Source organism: Bombus bifarius, unplaced genomic scaffold, assembly GCF_011952205.1.
Source record: "Bombus bifarius isolate JDL3187 unplaced genomic scaffold, Bbif_JDL3187 scf7180000007978, whole genome shotgun sequence".
Lineage (NCBI taxonomy): Eukaryota > Metazoa > Arthropoda > Insecta > Hymenoptera > Apidae > Bombus > Bombus bifarius.
This window is the reverse complement of record NW_022884363.1, coordinates 3,108,531-3,124,683: the sequence shown is the minus strand read 5'-3', so window position 1 is coordinate 3,124,683 and position 16,153 is coordinate 3,108,531. Positions and strand designations below refer to the sequence as shown.

The window sequence follows — 16,153 nt, the reverse complement described above, 5'->3', positions numbered from 1 at the left end:
AATCTAAGATACTTTTAGATACTTGATAATTAATTAAGCCTCTCAGAAGCTAAACTGGACATCGCTTTCGTTTCATTTCTAACATCGCTTTTCTGTACCTTTTAATTTACGAAATTGATCAACGTGGTTTCCGAGCGGTTCGATTGTCCTATTCATCGGCGATCGGACCACGTGTCCAGAGAAACGACGTAAAGGGAAAACTGTCTTACCTGGAACAGAAAGGTATAGAAAACTTCAGGAGGCTTGCGTATCATTTACGCGCGTTTCTTCACGCTCATCGACGCGTTCGCGTGGCTCTCGAAATCTCACGAGGCCAAAGCGGAGGCGTGAGAGCTGAAACTCCCGCTGACCGTAACATCGCCTCGTGTAAATGCGCGTGCATGTGTGCAGCACGCCTTAAAACCTCGCCATCAAGATTTATCCCCTGGAATATTATCAGGACGTTGGGGGAGTTCGATCGTAAAACGCTGGATCGTAACGCGCCAGCCTTCGAATCGATCCCGAGTCTCCTTCGAGACCCGGGACAGTTCCTTGAACCGATTAAGGCGTTTCTCATTGAACTCTCCTTTATCTGACCTCGTGAAAACCCCAAGCGTTGTTCTTTCTATCTTTCTCGATATCGCTGACTCGAATACATGACCCAACGTGTAATATCTCTCTTAACGTCGCCGGTATTCGAGCGCAATTACGGCGCACGAATAATTAACATCGGTGCCAAACAGAAACATTGACATGGACACGATGAAGAGAAAGAACCTTGAACGAAGATCGCGAAGAGACTCGGAAATTTACAGCTGTACGTAAGGCGACAGAAAAAACGAAGATCTTTTACGAGCGAGACTCGCGATTCGATAGCGATGATCATCAGGCGCAATAGCACGTTTGATCGCGAAATTATGCGTCGATGGCTATCGATCTTGCGAAGAAGGCAAACAGCTCGTTCGTAATCTTAGCCTCTATTACGAGGGCAGCGTTCTCGAAGGTCTGCAAATCACTATCTTTCCCAGCTGTGCGAACACGGTGATCCTTTACGCGTGAAACCAGCGTATTTGCGGCATAATCGCGAGGAACAGCGCCTATGAAAGCGATCCCCGCACGTGGTAACTCTTCTGTCGGAGAAGGAAAGCGTGCAAAATCTGCCGCTTCATGGCGATACGCCGCCTCCAGCTATTCTCGTCAGCCAGGGAATTTACGTTTTGAATGGCGAATATTCAAAGTGACTTATGATCTTGTTGAAATTCGCGTTAATGCCCTAGCCGCTTGCATTGTTCTATTTTCAATATGTACATACGTAATTAATAAGAAAGAAACTACATATAGGCTGTATAAATTGAAAGTATATTTTGTCCTTTTAACTACACGAAATACACGAACATATATATATATTAATAATATTCTGTCATTTCATTCGTCTTTATAACTCTATAACTGCCATTCTGAAATTAGAAATCTCATAGACCAGTAGCTCAAGAAATTTTTATCTTCCCATTCTCCAAACACCGAAAGAGACGTCCAATTGAAAATGATGTCCAGTCATCGAATCGACTTGCCGCTTCGTCAACTTGCTTTCACCCAAGAACCGCACGAATCACAGAACAAACACTCGTAGAAAAATTGTTGGAAGTCGAAAATCGGAAACCACAGAATAGGCTAGGTCCACGTCTTGGCGAACTTGTAATCGCGAACATCGTCTTCGGTGCGGTGCGGCGCGAGGGTGCCGCTGGTTGTGTTGCGTAACGCTGGCGCCAGGCCGCAGCGCCGCGGGGCCCAGCAATGACTCACCGAGACGAAGAACACTGGCCGAGGCTGACCCACCTATCGCGCAACCGAGGACCCGTCCAAGGTGCCTCGGAGACAGTTCGTGAGAGTGACTTGTTCGTCAGGACGATACGCGCCGGCTGACCTATTTTTTATTCCGTTTTGCGGCGGCCCATTCTTATCGCTGCCTCTTACGAGCCGACCGCCTCTGGAAGGACTTCAGAGAGAGAGAGAGAGAGAGAGAGAGAGAGAGAGAGAGAGACAGTACCAGTTTGAGTTTTCTGGGGAAAGCTCGGTCGACCTTGACGCCAACTGCGATTCTTGACCCCCGAGGATGAAGAACACCTTGCTGCCACTTCGATGATGCTTCAGCGATGACTATATGACACTTATGGAGCGTAATTTCTATAGCTTGAAAGCAAGAGCACTCGTTAAGAAATCTTCAGCTCTTCAAAGGCGAATTTATTAGGACCAAAAGAAGATAATTATTCTTTAGTTTCTATTTGTGTCTCCATGGCTACACGTAGTCATTGGATTTTAAGGTTAAGTATTTAGCAAAGGATCTCATACAGTCAAAGATATTTATTCAACCTAATATCGATTGTACGCTTTAAAAAGGAAGAAAAATCGCTGAAACAAGTGACACTAGGTTTGAGAACGAAGCCATGTACTACTTTTTCTTCGAACCACGTTTCGTTCCTCGTGGTTCCCACAAATTCAAACCGCACCTGGTTCAAACTCCACCAGAAATTCAAATTGCCGGCTCGTCTTCGAAATAACGATCCAAGTGGCGAGTACAAAATCCACCTACGCTGCAACGATCGCGAAACTTTCAAAGTTACGGAGAAAGGCGAGCGGTTGGGTGAAATTCCTAGAGGTTGCGTAATCGAGATGGCGAGGGAGATGACCAGAACTAATAAAAGGGCGGCGGAGACGATCTCGTGGAGAAGATCCGGCGGCACGGGAGCCGAAACGACGACGGGGTCTTTATTGCGCCGGGCCAGGATATAAAACTGCGGGTTACAAGGCTGAGCGAGCTCTGGCAAAACAGCTCGCAGTCGAGAGAGCCGGTCCACCGGGTTCGCGATCTCGTCGACCGACTACTTTCTTTCTCGGCCTCACGCGGCATCTCACGAGCAGTCTGACCTAAATGATCGCCGAATGCTCGCTTCGTTCGGGTTACTCGCTTTTATTTTAACGAAGCTGCTGCTGCTCCCTCGCGTACAAGTTGCTTTTCCATAGTTCGACCTTGTATTCCGCGCGTTAATCTATGAAAGGTTTTTTTGCAATCTCGTGAGGAACAACAGCGATCGGTATGATCCAAACGAATTGTATGGCGCGTAGAATACCGTGTCTTTCGACCAAGAAATGTCGCTCGTTATCGAAGGAAGGCAAAGATATCGTGGCTGGCAAATAACGCTTCGGTTCACGAGGAAGAGGCTGGCGCGCGAGCACAGTAATATGAACGCGATAATATTAATCACGGTTTCTTCTCGCGGAAGGAAGGATTATTACGGCAGAGGTGCAATCTACTAGTGGTCCCGCGCGCATCTACCGATGGCACCGCTATCGATCATTCTCCACCGCGGCGTAATACCATTGTCGAGCATGACTAATTGCCAGAGTGACCGAGTACCACGCTTGCCAATTGTAATTAACCGTCGCCCCGAGTGGAGAAGACCTTCCTTCCAACTCACGAGGGATCCCCCTTGCTGTTTCCCTTCGAGGGACAGCCGGAAGATCGAGGATCGACCGAGCCACGGGAATAAAAAACGATGAAATTCGTGCGCGCGCGCACGCCGACGACGACCCGTTATACGCGACCGGTCGCAGACTCTCGGTATGTAATTAGAGGACTCGCAAGGACTCACGGGAGCCGCAGCCCGTGCAAAGGCCGCGGCGAATTTCCGTCGCAAATCGAATTTGCACGGTCAAATTTCCAATTTCTCCGGGGGCGATTTGCATAATTTATCGGACGTAAAATCTGCGTAATGCGACGTTCAACGAGGACGCGCGTTCCTACAGCGCTGACACGCCACTATCGAAATTACATCGGGCCACGAATTAACGTAACGAGCTGACGTCGTCGTCGTCTTTCGATTCCAGTGTCCCCGTCGATGAATGCGTACAGGTCGTTTCACAGGGTACGTTTCATGGACGAAAGTAAAAACGTGGAATCGCACGTTTGAATGATCGTGTAACGAGTCCGATAGCCGAATTGCCAATATCGCGGCGCTCCCGTGGTTATTTCGCTATCTTCGAGAGGCTACCTTGAGGCTGAACGTAGATCTTCTCGTTCGTCGAAAAATTCCTCGTGGTTTCTGCATTCTTTGGTAATCTCTACCAATAACTTGGTGAGATATCTCGACGATGTCACCGGTGTTGAGCAAGTAATGGTTCGCTTCAGGAGTAAACTTAAATTTGTCACGGAGAATTTCGTAAGACGCATTCTTCGATGTCCAAACATTTTAGCGACAAATTTAAACGAGCATGAAATCATCAGGGAGATCGAAATATTTAATCAAAGCAAACGAAAAATCACAATTTATAAAACGTTTCTGAAAATCGTATAACATAGAAACATTTCGTAGCAGCCGATAGATCGATGGATCTCGAGAAGCAAGCCGAGAGGAAAATCGCGGATTCCTAACCATAGGCCGTGATTACTAGCGTCGCGACACGGCAGTGTGGTATGCAGCGTCGAAAGCGACACCTCGTCGTGACAGAAACGTGACTACCAAAGGTCAGCGATGATGAAGGGAAGCGCAGCAGCACGCTCACCGGTGGAAAGGTGATCGACGCTCGATCGAGGGGGAGACTCGCGTACGCGTGGAATCGGCGGCGCTCGATGAATCTTGGCGAGGGACAACGTCCCCTTTAATTAGCGTATAAGAGGCGGCTCACACGGTGTGACTGATTGTCAGATCGTGCGTCGCCGAGGAAGTAACCAACTCGACTCTGAATCTGAAACGATGCAAGAGGCCGAGGAACCGACACGGAAAATTACAAAAATCGATGATTGGCGAGGAGCGAGCACGCCGAGCGGGTCCGTGCTGTTCGTGCTCTCGGGTAGCCCCAGCAAAAACCAACAAACGAGTTTCCCCTGGTGGCTACCTCTGTCTTCCACCTTCTACATGCGAACTCGAACGACCAACGACGATTCGTAAGCGATTCCCGTAGTCGCCGGCGGCCAGAATGCCTCGAAAATACGGGCTCCTCTTCCCCGGGCCAACGTCGATATAGAAACTCGTTTCATCGCTGCTCGACCTTCCCCGGCGAGAATCTTCTTCTTCCGGGCTTCTCTCCGACCACGGCGACGCGACGCTTCACGGCCTCGATAACGATCTGCCACCACCGTGCTGTCCCGGAATGTGTGCCAGCCTCGTTGCCCGTTGCCCGTTGCTCGTCCGTCACGCGCCGCGCGCGACAAAACACCGTCACGATCGATATTCGGACCTCCATCGACTGCCGCTCTCACGGTACTCCTTTCTTTTCCCAATCGCCGTTAAGTTTCGTGGAATGCTGGACTACTGGTCGTGATTGGTAGCACTTGTTTCTTACAGGGTCGTATCTTAATGGGACATTCAAGGTTATTTATTTGCTTGCAACGCATTAAAAATATTTTCTCTCAAAGATGGTCCATTCCGAATGAAAATTTGGAGATTTTTTTTACAGCTGTCTAGTAGGAGTAAACGACAGTTGCCGACAAAATGAATCGGCGGTACAATAACCTCCGGGAGTTTTCTCCCCTTGACGGGTTCCTGTTGCTGCTGTCGAACGAGCGGGCAGTAAATCGACCGCTCGGCTCATGTCTTCCGTCCCTCCTCGTCGCGCGAAGGCGTATACCGAACGAAAGCGTTCGATCAGAAAAACTGTCGGCGAGGCGTACACGTCGCATCGCGAACCACTATGTACGAAGATACGTCAAGATTACAAAGATTAATCTCCTACGGGAAGGAGAAACGCGTTCTCTGAAAAATTGCCGCGAAATTCATCGAACCGTCGAATAACTTTGTTCGCGATAGAAAAGAATGTTTCGGAAACTCTCGACAGAACACGCCCGATTTTTCTTTTCCATTTTCATTGCGTTCCAATGGCGTTGCATCTCGCAATTTTTATAAATTTGCGTTCCGAAATTGTACTCTTCTCGCGTTTTAAATTTATTTCCTAAGTGCAGGCGCCACGTAAAAAGCTTTCCTCGATAGTTCGATAAAGAAAACTCATAGCGTTCGTGATACTTTTAACAACAGTTTATCGCCTTGTTCGAGGTCTCTTGCCGAGCTTCGTGCATTTTCATAATTTCATCGAGGCCGGGTCTATCAATTAGATAAAGAGTACGGGTGTTGGGTATCTAATGGAAAGTCCGGTCCGCGAGATCCATTAGACGATAGCGTTTCTGGTATTTTCGACAATAACTCAGCAACCTTGTTACCGAGTTGATATCTATGCATCGGCTTTTAGCGGGAAGCGTATTAAACGAAACGGTTAAATTAGAAGAACCACAAACTGTCGGTATAAATCCCGGTGATAAGATATATCTGCAGATAAAACGAGTCGACGCCGCAGAAAGCTTTCCAGTGAAAATAATTTCGAACGTGTTAACGATCGTTGAATAGAAACCAGATGACATTAAAAGAATTGTCATTGGCTTTAACTGCGCGAATGATGAACGTGTCCCGTTTGTTTATGCCTGACTGAGATTTTCTTTCTTTTTCGAGATACGTGACTGGTACCAGCGACAATGATCTATCTCGTGTTCCTTAACAAACCTATGTATTTAATAATAAGATTCTCCCTTCCTCGTAGCAACAGCTGTTACTCCAAGCTTCGCTGAAGCAACAACGAGAAAGTTGTTGTCGCATGGTCTGAAAAGTATCCAACGGATATCAACTTGTAGAAACAGCTTGTCTACATTGAAGCAACATAATCAGAGGGGCACTTGAATTTCGTTTCGTTTTTAAAGCGATATTTCTTCCTACCAACAAATTTTCCATGCGTAAATTCATAGCGTAACGACCGCCAACCTCTACATTTCGCAGGCACATTCGTTTCTGTTGCATCGCGTAACCGTGTACTCGTTATTTTTACCAGGCAGCAAACAGCGATATTTGTTCACGACAACGAAAAAGCACAAAGACGTAGAGAAACATTGGGCAACAAGCGGTAGCTTTTTCAGGAAACATGCAACCTCGACAAAAAGTTTCTCGTTGTTGGTTGCGCGAGGACGCAGCTTTGGAATCCTGCGTACACCGGAACTCACACAGACGACTAGAAAACAAATCAATTGTCGTCGATGCAGAAGCATTCCTATCCCATCGAGCGAACTCCCACAGCAAGCATCGTCGACCGAACGAACGAAAACGCCAGTGTTGCACGAAAAAAAGCGTCCGCAGGGCGCACGAAGGCAGGAACTCGTATCAGGCCGAGGCTTTAGAGAGCAGTAAAGCATCGAGTGGAAACGTCGTCCGTGGATCCCGCGACGCGAACAGCCGCAGGCAGTGGCATAACGAATGTCCGGTAAAACATGACCGCTCGCTCGAAACGCGATGCGCCATGCCGAGGGATCGGGCGGACGCGAGTCGCGAGCCCCGCAAGGACGACCACGAGAGAAGAGTACAGTACCGGGATACGGCAGTTTAGACATCGATTTGCAAGGGAAACTCGATAGAAGAGAACTGCTGCAGGTCGTCGTTATGCGCAGCCAAAAGAAAAAGGTCTGCGCTCCTGTTCGCTCGATGTCCGCGCGGCGCCCCCTTGGTCGTAGCCTCTCGGAATTTACGAGCCGGCAGACAGCGAGGATCGACGACCGATACACGTCCAGATCCTATCTAACGGGTGTCGTCCGCGAAACTGACTTACGAACTGACGCAACCAGTCGGTTTGCGAGAGGGATCACGAGATACGCGGTGGTTCGTGGAAAGATCTGCGAGACGACGTTCTCTCAGATTTAAAGACACGAAGGGTGGAGTTCCAGGCCGAGTTGGTTCCTTAAATCGAGCGGTGCTTAAGACGACGTAAGGTCGATCGTATCGCTCACTGTGTACACGATAAAATGCTACTGCAGTCGTTCTGTACAGTAGTCCATTAGCAAACTATACAAACTCCTAATACGCAAATCGCCAATTATCACAGTAATCGTATTTACGATTTTCTTAATAATACCACCACGCTACGCGTCGATATCAAAGGGACGGTCGCACAGGATAGTCGCGCAACGGTTGCCTGAATTTCGCATCAGTCCGATATCAGGCAGGTTGTCGCACGGTCTAATTTGCTTATCGGGAGAAAGAGAGTGTTGCGGCTGGAGCGCCGGCAAAAAGGCATCACGGCAAATTAATAAAGGCCAGCCGACGGGATAAGATACGGGTTCCGTGACGGCAAGACGAAAAGTGCAACGACATGGCGAGCCACCGCAACGAGATTCACAGATCCTCTTAATCGATGACGCTGCAATTTATCTCGCGATCGTGGCGTTACGCGCGCTAACCCCACGCCGATCATGTCCGTCGTGGAACGTTCGATTGTATAACGCGTTGCGCAAGAAGACCGCGCGGAATCCTCCGGCGACTTTTCGCCGCGTCCACCCTACTGGTAGCTGCTTGACGGGCTATCTGCAACGAGAGCAGAGGAGAAAAGAAGAGAGAGAGAGAGAGAGAGAGAGAGAGAGAGAGAGAGAGAAAGCGAAACGGGCAGGAGGAAACACGGTGGTGATCTCGCGGGAACAGCGAGGGAGGAGTAGCGAGAGAAGAAGGGAGGAAAACGGAAAGGGAGAGGGAGGAAGAGAGAAAGAGCACATCAAAAGAGCACGACATTGGTCGGGCTCCCTGGAGACCCGGTGGCGGCGAGGGCAACCGAGGCCAGGAGCCACCTCGTGTATCGGTATGAGGACGAGGAACGAGTCATCGAGGTAGTCCGGCCGATTCCTGGTAGGGCCGGCTAAGACGTGCCTCGAGAGACAACTAACCGGCAGTGCTATGCCGTCTGGACCAGCTCCTCCTCGATATGACGCTTTGTATCTTCTCCTCCTCCTCCTCCTCTTCCTCCTCCTCCTCGTTGACTCGCTCTCTCGGTGTCCTGGCTTCGTTCCTCCGTTTTCTTCCGTCTCGTACGCGTCGCCTCGCTCGCAGCAGACTGGCAGGCAACTGCGTGCTGTCAGAAAAAGATGATTCTCCGTTGCACGTGCAGATAGCAAATCACGGTTGCATCGCTCGACCCTGTCGCATATCGGAGAACGTCCTCGTACGGTCGCCGCTTTAGTTATGCTCGCGCGATGTGCGAAAATAGTGTTTATTTATGAGTTACCGCATGTGCGTTCGGCAGGTTTCGCCTGCATCTTTCTGAGTTTGTCGGAAAAATATAAGATACGATCTCCGAGTAGCAGCCTAGCTCACCTTTCGCTCGACGAAGACCTCGTTCGTCGAAAGCCAAAAGGTCATGCTCCTTCTAGAGACGTACTTGGTAGAACTTGAAAAGGGACCGAGGCGCCAACGTCGTGCGAACAGTGATCGAGTCTTCCGTTTCCTCGACCGATCTCTGTTCGAGGGGCAAGTGGAGGTAGAAGGCATAGCGAATGACGAAGCACCTGTAATGCTTGTCCTCGACGAGGCACTCGGCGCTCTAGCACAATTATCATCCATTTACCGGCCATCAAGCAGTTAGGAACGATTACGGCTATCATAGTCGGTTTCGTCAGCGACGCTCGAGCAAACGAGGGTGACGGACGACCGGTCGTAATGGTGCTCGTCGCGCGCAGCCCATCAAACGATTAGCGGATCCACCTGTCATCGTAGATCCCAACCGCTCCCAGCGACGCAGCCCCATTATCATCGCATCAAGGCGCCCTAATGCCGTGTATCCGCTCTACACCGATCGCACAGGCTCGATTCCTTCGTGAAACTCGCTTGTCCGACCTTACGAAACGCTTTTAACAACTAGAATACACGCTTTTTCAGCAAAATGTCACGATACCCAACGAGAGATCGAGATCTCTTGACCTATGAGAAATGACGTAACGTATGCAAATGCTGCATCTATTAACCCATTGCATTCGAAATTTCATCCCGATTAGTTTATTCTCGGTAAACAACTATTAACACCGATATATTTATATTAAATTAAAAGAGCACAGGAGAGAATGTATTTTATACAATAAAACTGGAAAGAAACGGAAGAAATAGAATAATCTACTCGAACAGTGGATCGCAAAAGATCGATACAAAGCACGAACGAATCTCTTTCCTCCGAAAACAGAACGTTACCGTTACGCGCCACCCCATCTACGGCTATTATTTACGACTGAATGTTGTATTTTATCGAACGCTTATTTCACGCAGCAAAACGATTAACGAGCCGACGAGGAAAAAGCTGGAACCGGCAGAAAAATATCTAATCTTGACGCCGCGGCGCGTCCTGAACGTCGTAAAACATTTCCCGCGTCGACAGATCCGTCAGCTGATTGCGCCAACGAATTTTTACCGGAGCACTTCTTGTGCCGGGGGGATACCGCGCGCCGGTTGCGCCACGGCGACACACGTATACGTATGTATGGGTGAAACGCGAGGCGACCAACCGAAGGTAGACCGGAGGTTTTGCGCAGGAGGACGAACGAGGACCCCAGTGTTCTTCTCTCAGTTTCATCTCTTTTCTTCGTTCGCCTTCTCTCTTTTTCCCTCGACCGTGGCCAATGAATGCCGATCCACTGATGCGTCGTCGGCTGGTTTGACGAGGCCTGATGGATGCTCCTGGAATCCCGGGACTCCGCTCGGACGCGAGCACGCAACGAGCAAAATCGCGGTTTAAATCGGCAACACGCGCGGTTAGATATTCCCCGGACCGGTCAGACCCCGATACAAACGATCGCCGCCCCTATTGTGTGTATCGGACACTGTACACCTAAGCCAGTCACGGTCCGTTTCGATAGAGCTGGAAATACCGGCCAGCGAACCGATATCGCCGCTCGATCCATCAGGACCTGGATTCCTGTCAAGACTGGTTCCTCCTCAGAGAATGCTGACACTGGTGCTCGTCTCGCGAGCGCAAACACGCCAAGCGCGAACTTTCGTCGGTATTTGGAGAACCGTATCAAAGCTACACGATGTCTAATTCGTTTACGAAGAATATTAGATACACGCGAAATTCATAAATTTTGAAGTCATCGAGAAGAATTTCTTTGTAGAATTTGTGAAATTGAACTGTAACAGAATATTGCTCTCATGGATGTACGAAACACCCATATCCATGATAAGCGATATTAATACGTTCAAGATATAGAAATTAGGATAGTTAGCCTAATCCAATTTCGTTTAATAGCATCACGGTGGAATCTTTGATTCGTAACATCGACAACTCCAACCCAGCCTGTGACGCAGGATATCTTTTCATCGATAATTCAAACCGAAATAGGCCCTGTGATAAAATCCTCCTATTGAGGGTTCTGAGGAGGGCACGAAGCGACACAGGTCGCTGCCGCGAGTGATTTACCGAGGAGTAAATTCAGACGAGCACCGAGTCTAATTAAGATCCGAGTGGCTGGTCACAGGACCGTTCTGGAAACGAATCATACATTTGTTACGAGCTTACGCAAAAGAGGAGCAGTTTCGAGGAAACAAATTAGCGTCCCGTTCGGTCCAATTATTCCGCGCTTTGAGGAAGTGGCGTGAAAAGCCGCGCGCCGTGACTTCTATTTTCGCGCTTTCGTTCCGCCGCGATGTAACAGAATGAGGAATGAGGCCAATTAAGCACTATATCATTAGCGGCGACGCGGTCGAGACAAAGTTCGTTTTCCTGCCGAGTAAATCATCCGCGGCTTTTGCTTAGCTAAAACCAACGCTCACTCGATGCTTTAATGGTACTCGCGCACGGATTTCAGTGTTTTGTGGCGTCTGATGGATTATGACATTGAACAGATCTGTTTCTGATCTTCGGAATGTTCGCCATAACTTGGGATTTGCATCGGACGGTGAACTTGCCAACTGTGTTGCAATCTTCTGCGTTTACGTTAAGCAAAAGCGATACTATTCGATAGCCTCGTTTCAAATTGATGTTTTGACTGTATCTTCGATTACACAGGATCACGGAACGCAACACAACTTGAAATTCTTCGTCTAATGAAACCACACAAATCGCGCTCAAGGCCGTAAATCCCTCGAGATAAAAAGCTTGCGATCTCATCGGTACAGAGGAAGAGGAGGAGGAAGAGAAACGACGCGTTAAAGGTACAGCTTAGTAGGTAAGAAGAGAAGGAAGATCCATCGGTGGTTGTGTACCGTGCACGCGAACAGCGCGGATCGAAAACGCGAGTAGTATCCCGTGGCGAGATTAGTGAAGCTTCCAAGTTGCCCCATTAAGGAAACGGCGACGTGGCCAACGGATGATTCGTCTAAAAGCGCCGCTTCAGCCCCGACGGATTCGTCCGAATTAATATGCGAGCGTTGGTATCTCTCATCCCGTCTACGCGGCGATATTAAAAGCTTGGGGCCGCGCGCGCGTCGTTAACGCTAAAGCGGTAGCCAAGAAAAATCGCCTAGCCCGATCTGGGAATAATTCATCTGTCAGTACTTGAAAACGGGGCGCGCGCGACTTATGGGAGGGTGCAGGTGCGCGCCTATTAAACGTCGGCGACGAAAACGAATGACGCGAATAAATCTATTCGTAAATAATTCAAAGCGAGGAAGAGAACGAACGATTGCAAAGGAGTGCCTTTCAGATCGCGCGCCATTATTGTCGTTTCAGCCCGGTGAACCCGGCTCGCAACCCCTGACCTCGCTGCCTATCGATCTGCCACGAGGATGCTCTTTCGAGCGCATCCAGCGTTGTCAGGCTGGTCGAGTTTTAGGATTCTATTGCTCGAGGTTAATCAGAGAGGTTGTACGAAGGCTGGTGTAATTGCGAGAAGACATCGGAAGAGAAATGCAGACGGTTTAATAGTCGAGCGTGACTGCTTGCAAACACGCTGCTCTTCGATTTTAGGATATTTATTGCTACCTCTTCGATCGAGAATGGCTTTCTAACAAGTTGCAAAGAAGCCCGCGCGATTGCTATTTCTTGACGACGATAGAAATAGGCTATAGGTTAATAATCGACGTCCCACGAGGAGACGCGTAGAATCTCGCGGTACGGCAGGCCACGATTCCCGAGGGAGAGTGGCGCAAGAACGGAACAGGCCCGTCGTCCAAGCAAGCGTCGAACGCATCCACCTAGCTGGGTACCATATTGTAAACGAATCGTCGTACGAGCTAGACGATCGACGTCGAAGAAGAAGAACAGGTGGACGGTAGTAGCTCGCAGCGGCCGTTACCTCCCCGTTTCCGGGAACCGAGAGGGAGAGAGAGAGGAGAGAGCGAGGTAAACGGTTGTCCATGTGTCCAGGTAGGCTAGAATAGTACCTAAACTGCTGGAAAGCCGCGCGGCAGGATCAGTGTGCGCGCGCGGCAGTAACCCAAACGACCGACAATATAGCCTGTACGCGTCGCCGATAGAAAAAGGGGGAGGCGAAGAGGAACGATCTTCCACGTTTCCAAGTCGCGTTATTATCGCTGATCACGTAGCTACTTAGAAGCGGCTCTTCTCTCTCCGTGGCTTTTATACCGTAGGCATCTCTACTGGGCAAGGTAGTCGGGTGAGCCAGCCTGGTTTTACTCGTTCGGTCCCTGCTGCTTCAGCTACCGCATCCTCCTCCCGGCATCTTTCTCCCTCTTACCCTGCCCGATCTTTATTCCACCTCCTTCTACCGCTTCTGCTTTTGCTGCTGCTGTGCTTCTTCTTCTTCCTCCTCCTTCTCCTCCTCCTATGCTGCTGCTGCTGCTGCTGCTACTGGCCTCACCGATCTCGCGCTGGTTCTCATTCCACGCGTTGCGCCAGCGGCTTTGTAGGTATTTGTGCCTCGGTGCAGACGAGCAGTCCCGGCTCGGCCAGACAGCGCTGCGCCTTCGCGAGCTTCCAGGAATTGGTGCGCGCGGGAAGAAAGGAGACGCTTGCCTCGCGGTGTGGAGAAAAGCGCGAGCTGTGACGAACGGGACGAAGAGGGGATCGGAGAAGCCGTAGGGTGACTAGACGGTGGGAACCTTTCCCGGCGAATGAAGGCAACCCGACACGTCCTATCGGCCGGTCTTGTTTTGACGCCGAGTCGGCCGAGGTGCATCGACCTCAAAGGTCGTCGTGCCATCCCTGCCAGACGGAAAAGCAGCCCGATCCTCCGCTTCCGTTGCGCTCGCGCCGGACCCGCACCGCAAAAAGGTAACCCTTCCGCCACGTGTACCAACACCTGCCGTGCTCTGGGAACGCCACGCTCGACCAAGCTTTGCTAAACGTCGCCACTTTTTGGATAACGGGACAAGAACCGTCGTAGAGGACGTGTGTGGATACGGTTCTACCGTTAGTTAATAATCTTAGATAATTTCCTGACTATCCTTATTCGCGATTCTTCGTCGAGAATCTAGAACATCGACGCAACTTCCGGCGATCGATCATCGGTGCAACTTCCGGCGTTCGAAGATCGCGACGCGACTACTAACGAGACGAAGCCCGAGAGTGGCTTTCCACATCCCGGTTGCTGCGTCAACTAGCCACAAAGTGGATGCCGTTTCACCCTGACAGGGCGCAGATACGTTTGCTGAAATAGTAGACGCCTGAAAGGAGTTACTTCGTCGATAACGCAATAACGCGTTCCCGGTCGACTCTGGCGACTGGCTTCCGTTTCGTCGTTTTGCGCTTTCAGAGGCGTTAACCGGCTTCACCGTGGTAATAAATATCGTGCCGGACTTTTAAAGGAATTATTTCCCCGGCGCGGTCGCGGCCATGAGAGAGGGCTTACGAGCTAAATCCGCTTAAATTACATGCACATCGGAGCGATCATTTAGCAAAACAGTAACGCATGCCTTCGACTCTCGGGGCGTCCACGCTGGACGGTGACTTTTATTCACCGGGAAGAGAAGGCCTCTTCCTTCTTTCGCGGTGGGAGAGACGCGAGCTGGACTAGGCACCACAATAACTATCAAGCGGAGCTTATTGTCCTTCCTTCAGGGATGCCCCGGCCAGGGCCAGCCGAGGGGTAGCCCATTGTTGAAGACATACGCGTGTACGTCCGGCAATACGCAGCCGCCTTCTCTCTCGCCGCTCAAGATCTATCGTTGGAATTTGCGTATGTAGATTAACTCCCCTGCCGGGGCCTATTGTTCCCCGAAGAAAGAGGCGAGGACGAGCAGGGGGCCGCGAGTATCTCTCCAGAGGTATACACCCGCTCGTTAAAAGGTGACTTTGCCGGAACAGAGAGATGCCGGTGATGAGGAACGCGCTCGGTCTCGGTTCGTTTCAGTTTGCCCGGATATCGCGCCATTGCACTCTCCTTGATAGCTGATTGCACACGGGTAGCGCAAGTATTTACGGAGGAACGATGACAATTTAGATGTCAACGGGCGAGCCTATGGATCAACGTTACGACGATTAACGGTTGTTTCTATCGAACGACTCGGATTTCAATTATCTAACGATGGATAGATTTTTCTTAGACACGCGATCAGACACCGTTGTATTCATCGAGAGCGACACGAGAACCAAAGAATCCACGCAAGTGTACTTATCGTATTTTCCTCTTCGTACTATACCACGTTTGTTCCATATCAAACGTACCGTGTCTAAGCGTATGTGATAGTCTTTCAGATAGATCAGATGGAAAGAAGCGACCTTAAACGTCAGCCGACAAGGTTTCCATCGAACCGACGGTATCCGGTGATCGGTGACTGCCATTCGCGTGAAATCAGCGCGGCGCGGAATTTCTGAAACCTATGCGCACTACAGGCAAGAAGAACATCGAAGGCTAAAATACAGTGGCAATTACTTCGGCGGCGACATGGCCTGGACCAATTAAAGGCGGAGAGCTCTCGGCGAGCGAGGACATCCCGCGACCCGTGAAATCTAATGCGATCGAACCGCACAGCCACCGGTTCTCTTCTCTTTCTGGCCTCTTCTTCACGGTGTCCGCTCGCCGGAGTACGCGCGTGCGTGTGCGCTCTCGGCTGCGTGCGTGTCCGGGTTCGTAATAAAAAAATTGACGACATCGCCACCGCGCCGGCGACACGACGGCTCCCCGCCGACCAATAGCTATTGATCAGCGGCTCTCTTGTGCCGAGCGTGGCCGACGGCTCTGGAAACCGCGCAACAGATCCTTGGGCCGAGCAATTCGAAAGGGACTGCGCACAAGCTTGCCCCTTTAAAGCTGTTCACAATTTATTTCAAGCACCGCCGTTACAACGCTTCTGTTTCCGTTCACGATCCCACGCTGCTCGAGATTTTCCAACGCATCTCCGATCCAGCGGATTTCAGCTATGCAAAAACGAGAATTTCCGACTCGTGTCGAATCGACGTGACTCGAGATTTTCGGTAGATTCAACGTGACTGG

The 16,153-nt window shown here is 50.2% G+C and overlaps 1 protein-coding gene across 5 annotated transcripts in view; it reads right to left on the bottom strand.

Moving 5' to 3' along the window:
* Window positions 1-16,153, bottom strand: part of LOC117204314 (myocardin-related transcription factor B-like) — a 239,380-nt gene that overhangs the window by 107,827 nt on the left and 115,400 nt on the right. For 3 of the 5 annotated variants that reach the window (XM_033441565.1, XM_033441568.1, XM_033441566.1), the window contains exon 1: window positions 99-171. The exons of the other annotated variants lie outside the window; for them this stretch is intronic. In XM_033441565.1, the coding sequence (XP_033297456.1) occupies window positions 99-156 (58 nt within the window). In that variant the 5' untranslated portion in view covers window positions 157-171. Of the gene's footprint in view, window positions 1-98; window positions 172-16,153 lie in introns of those variants that run through there. 5 annotated transcript variants of the gene reach the window in all.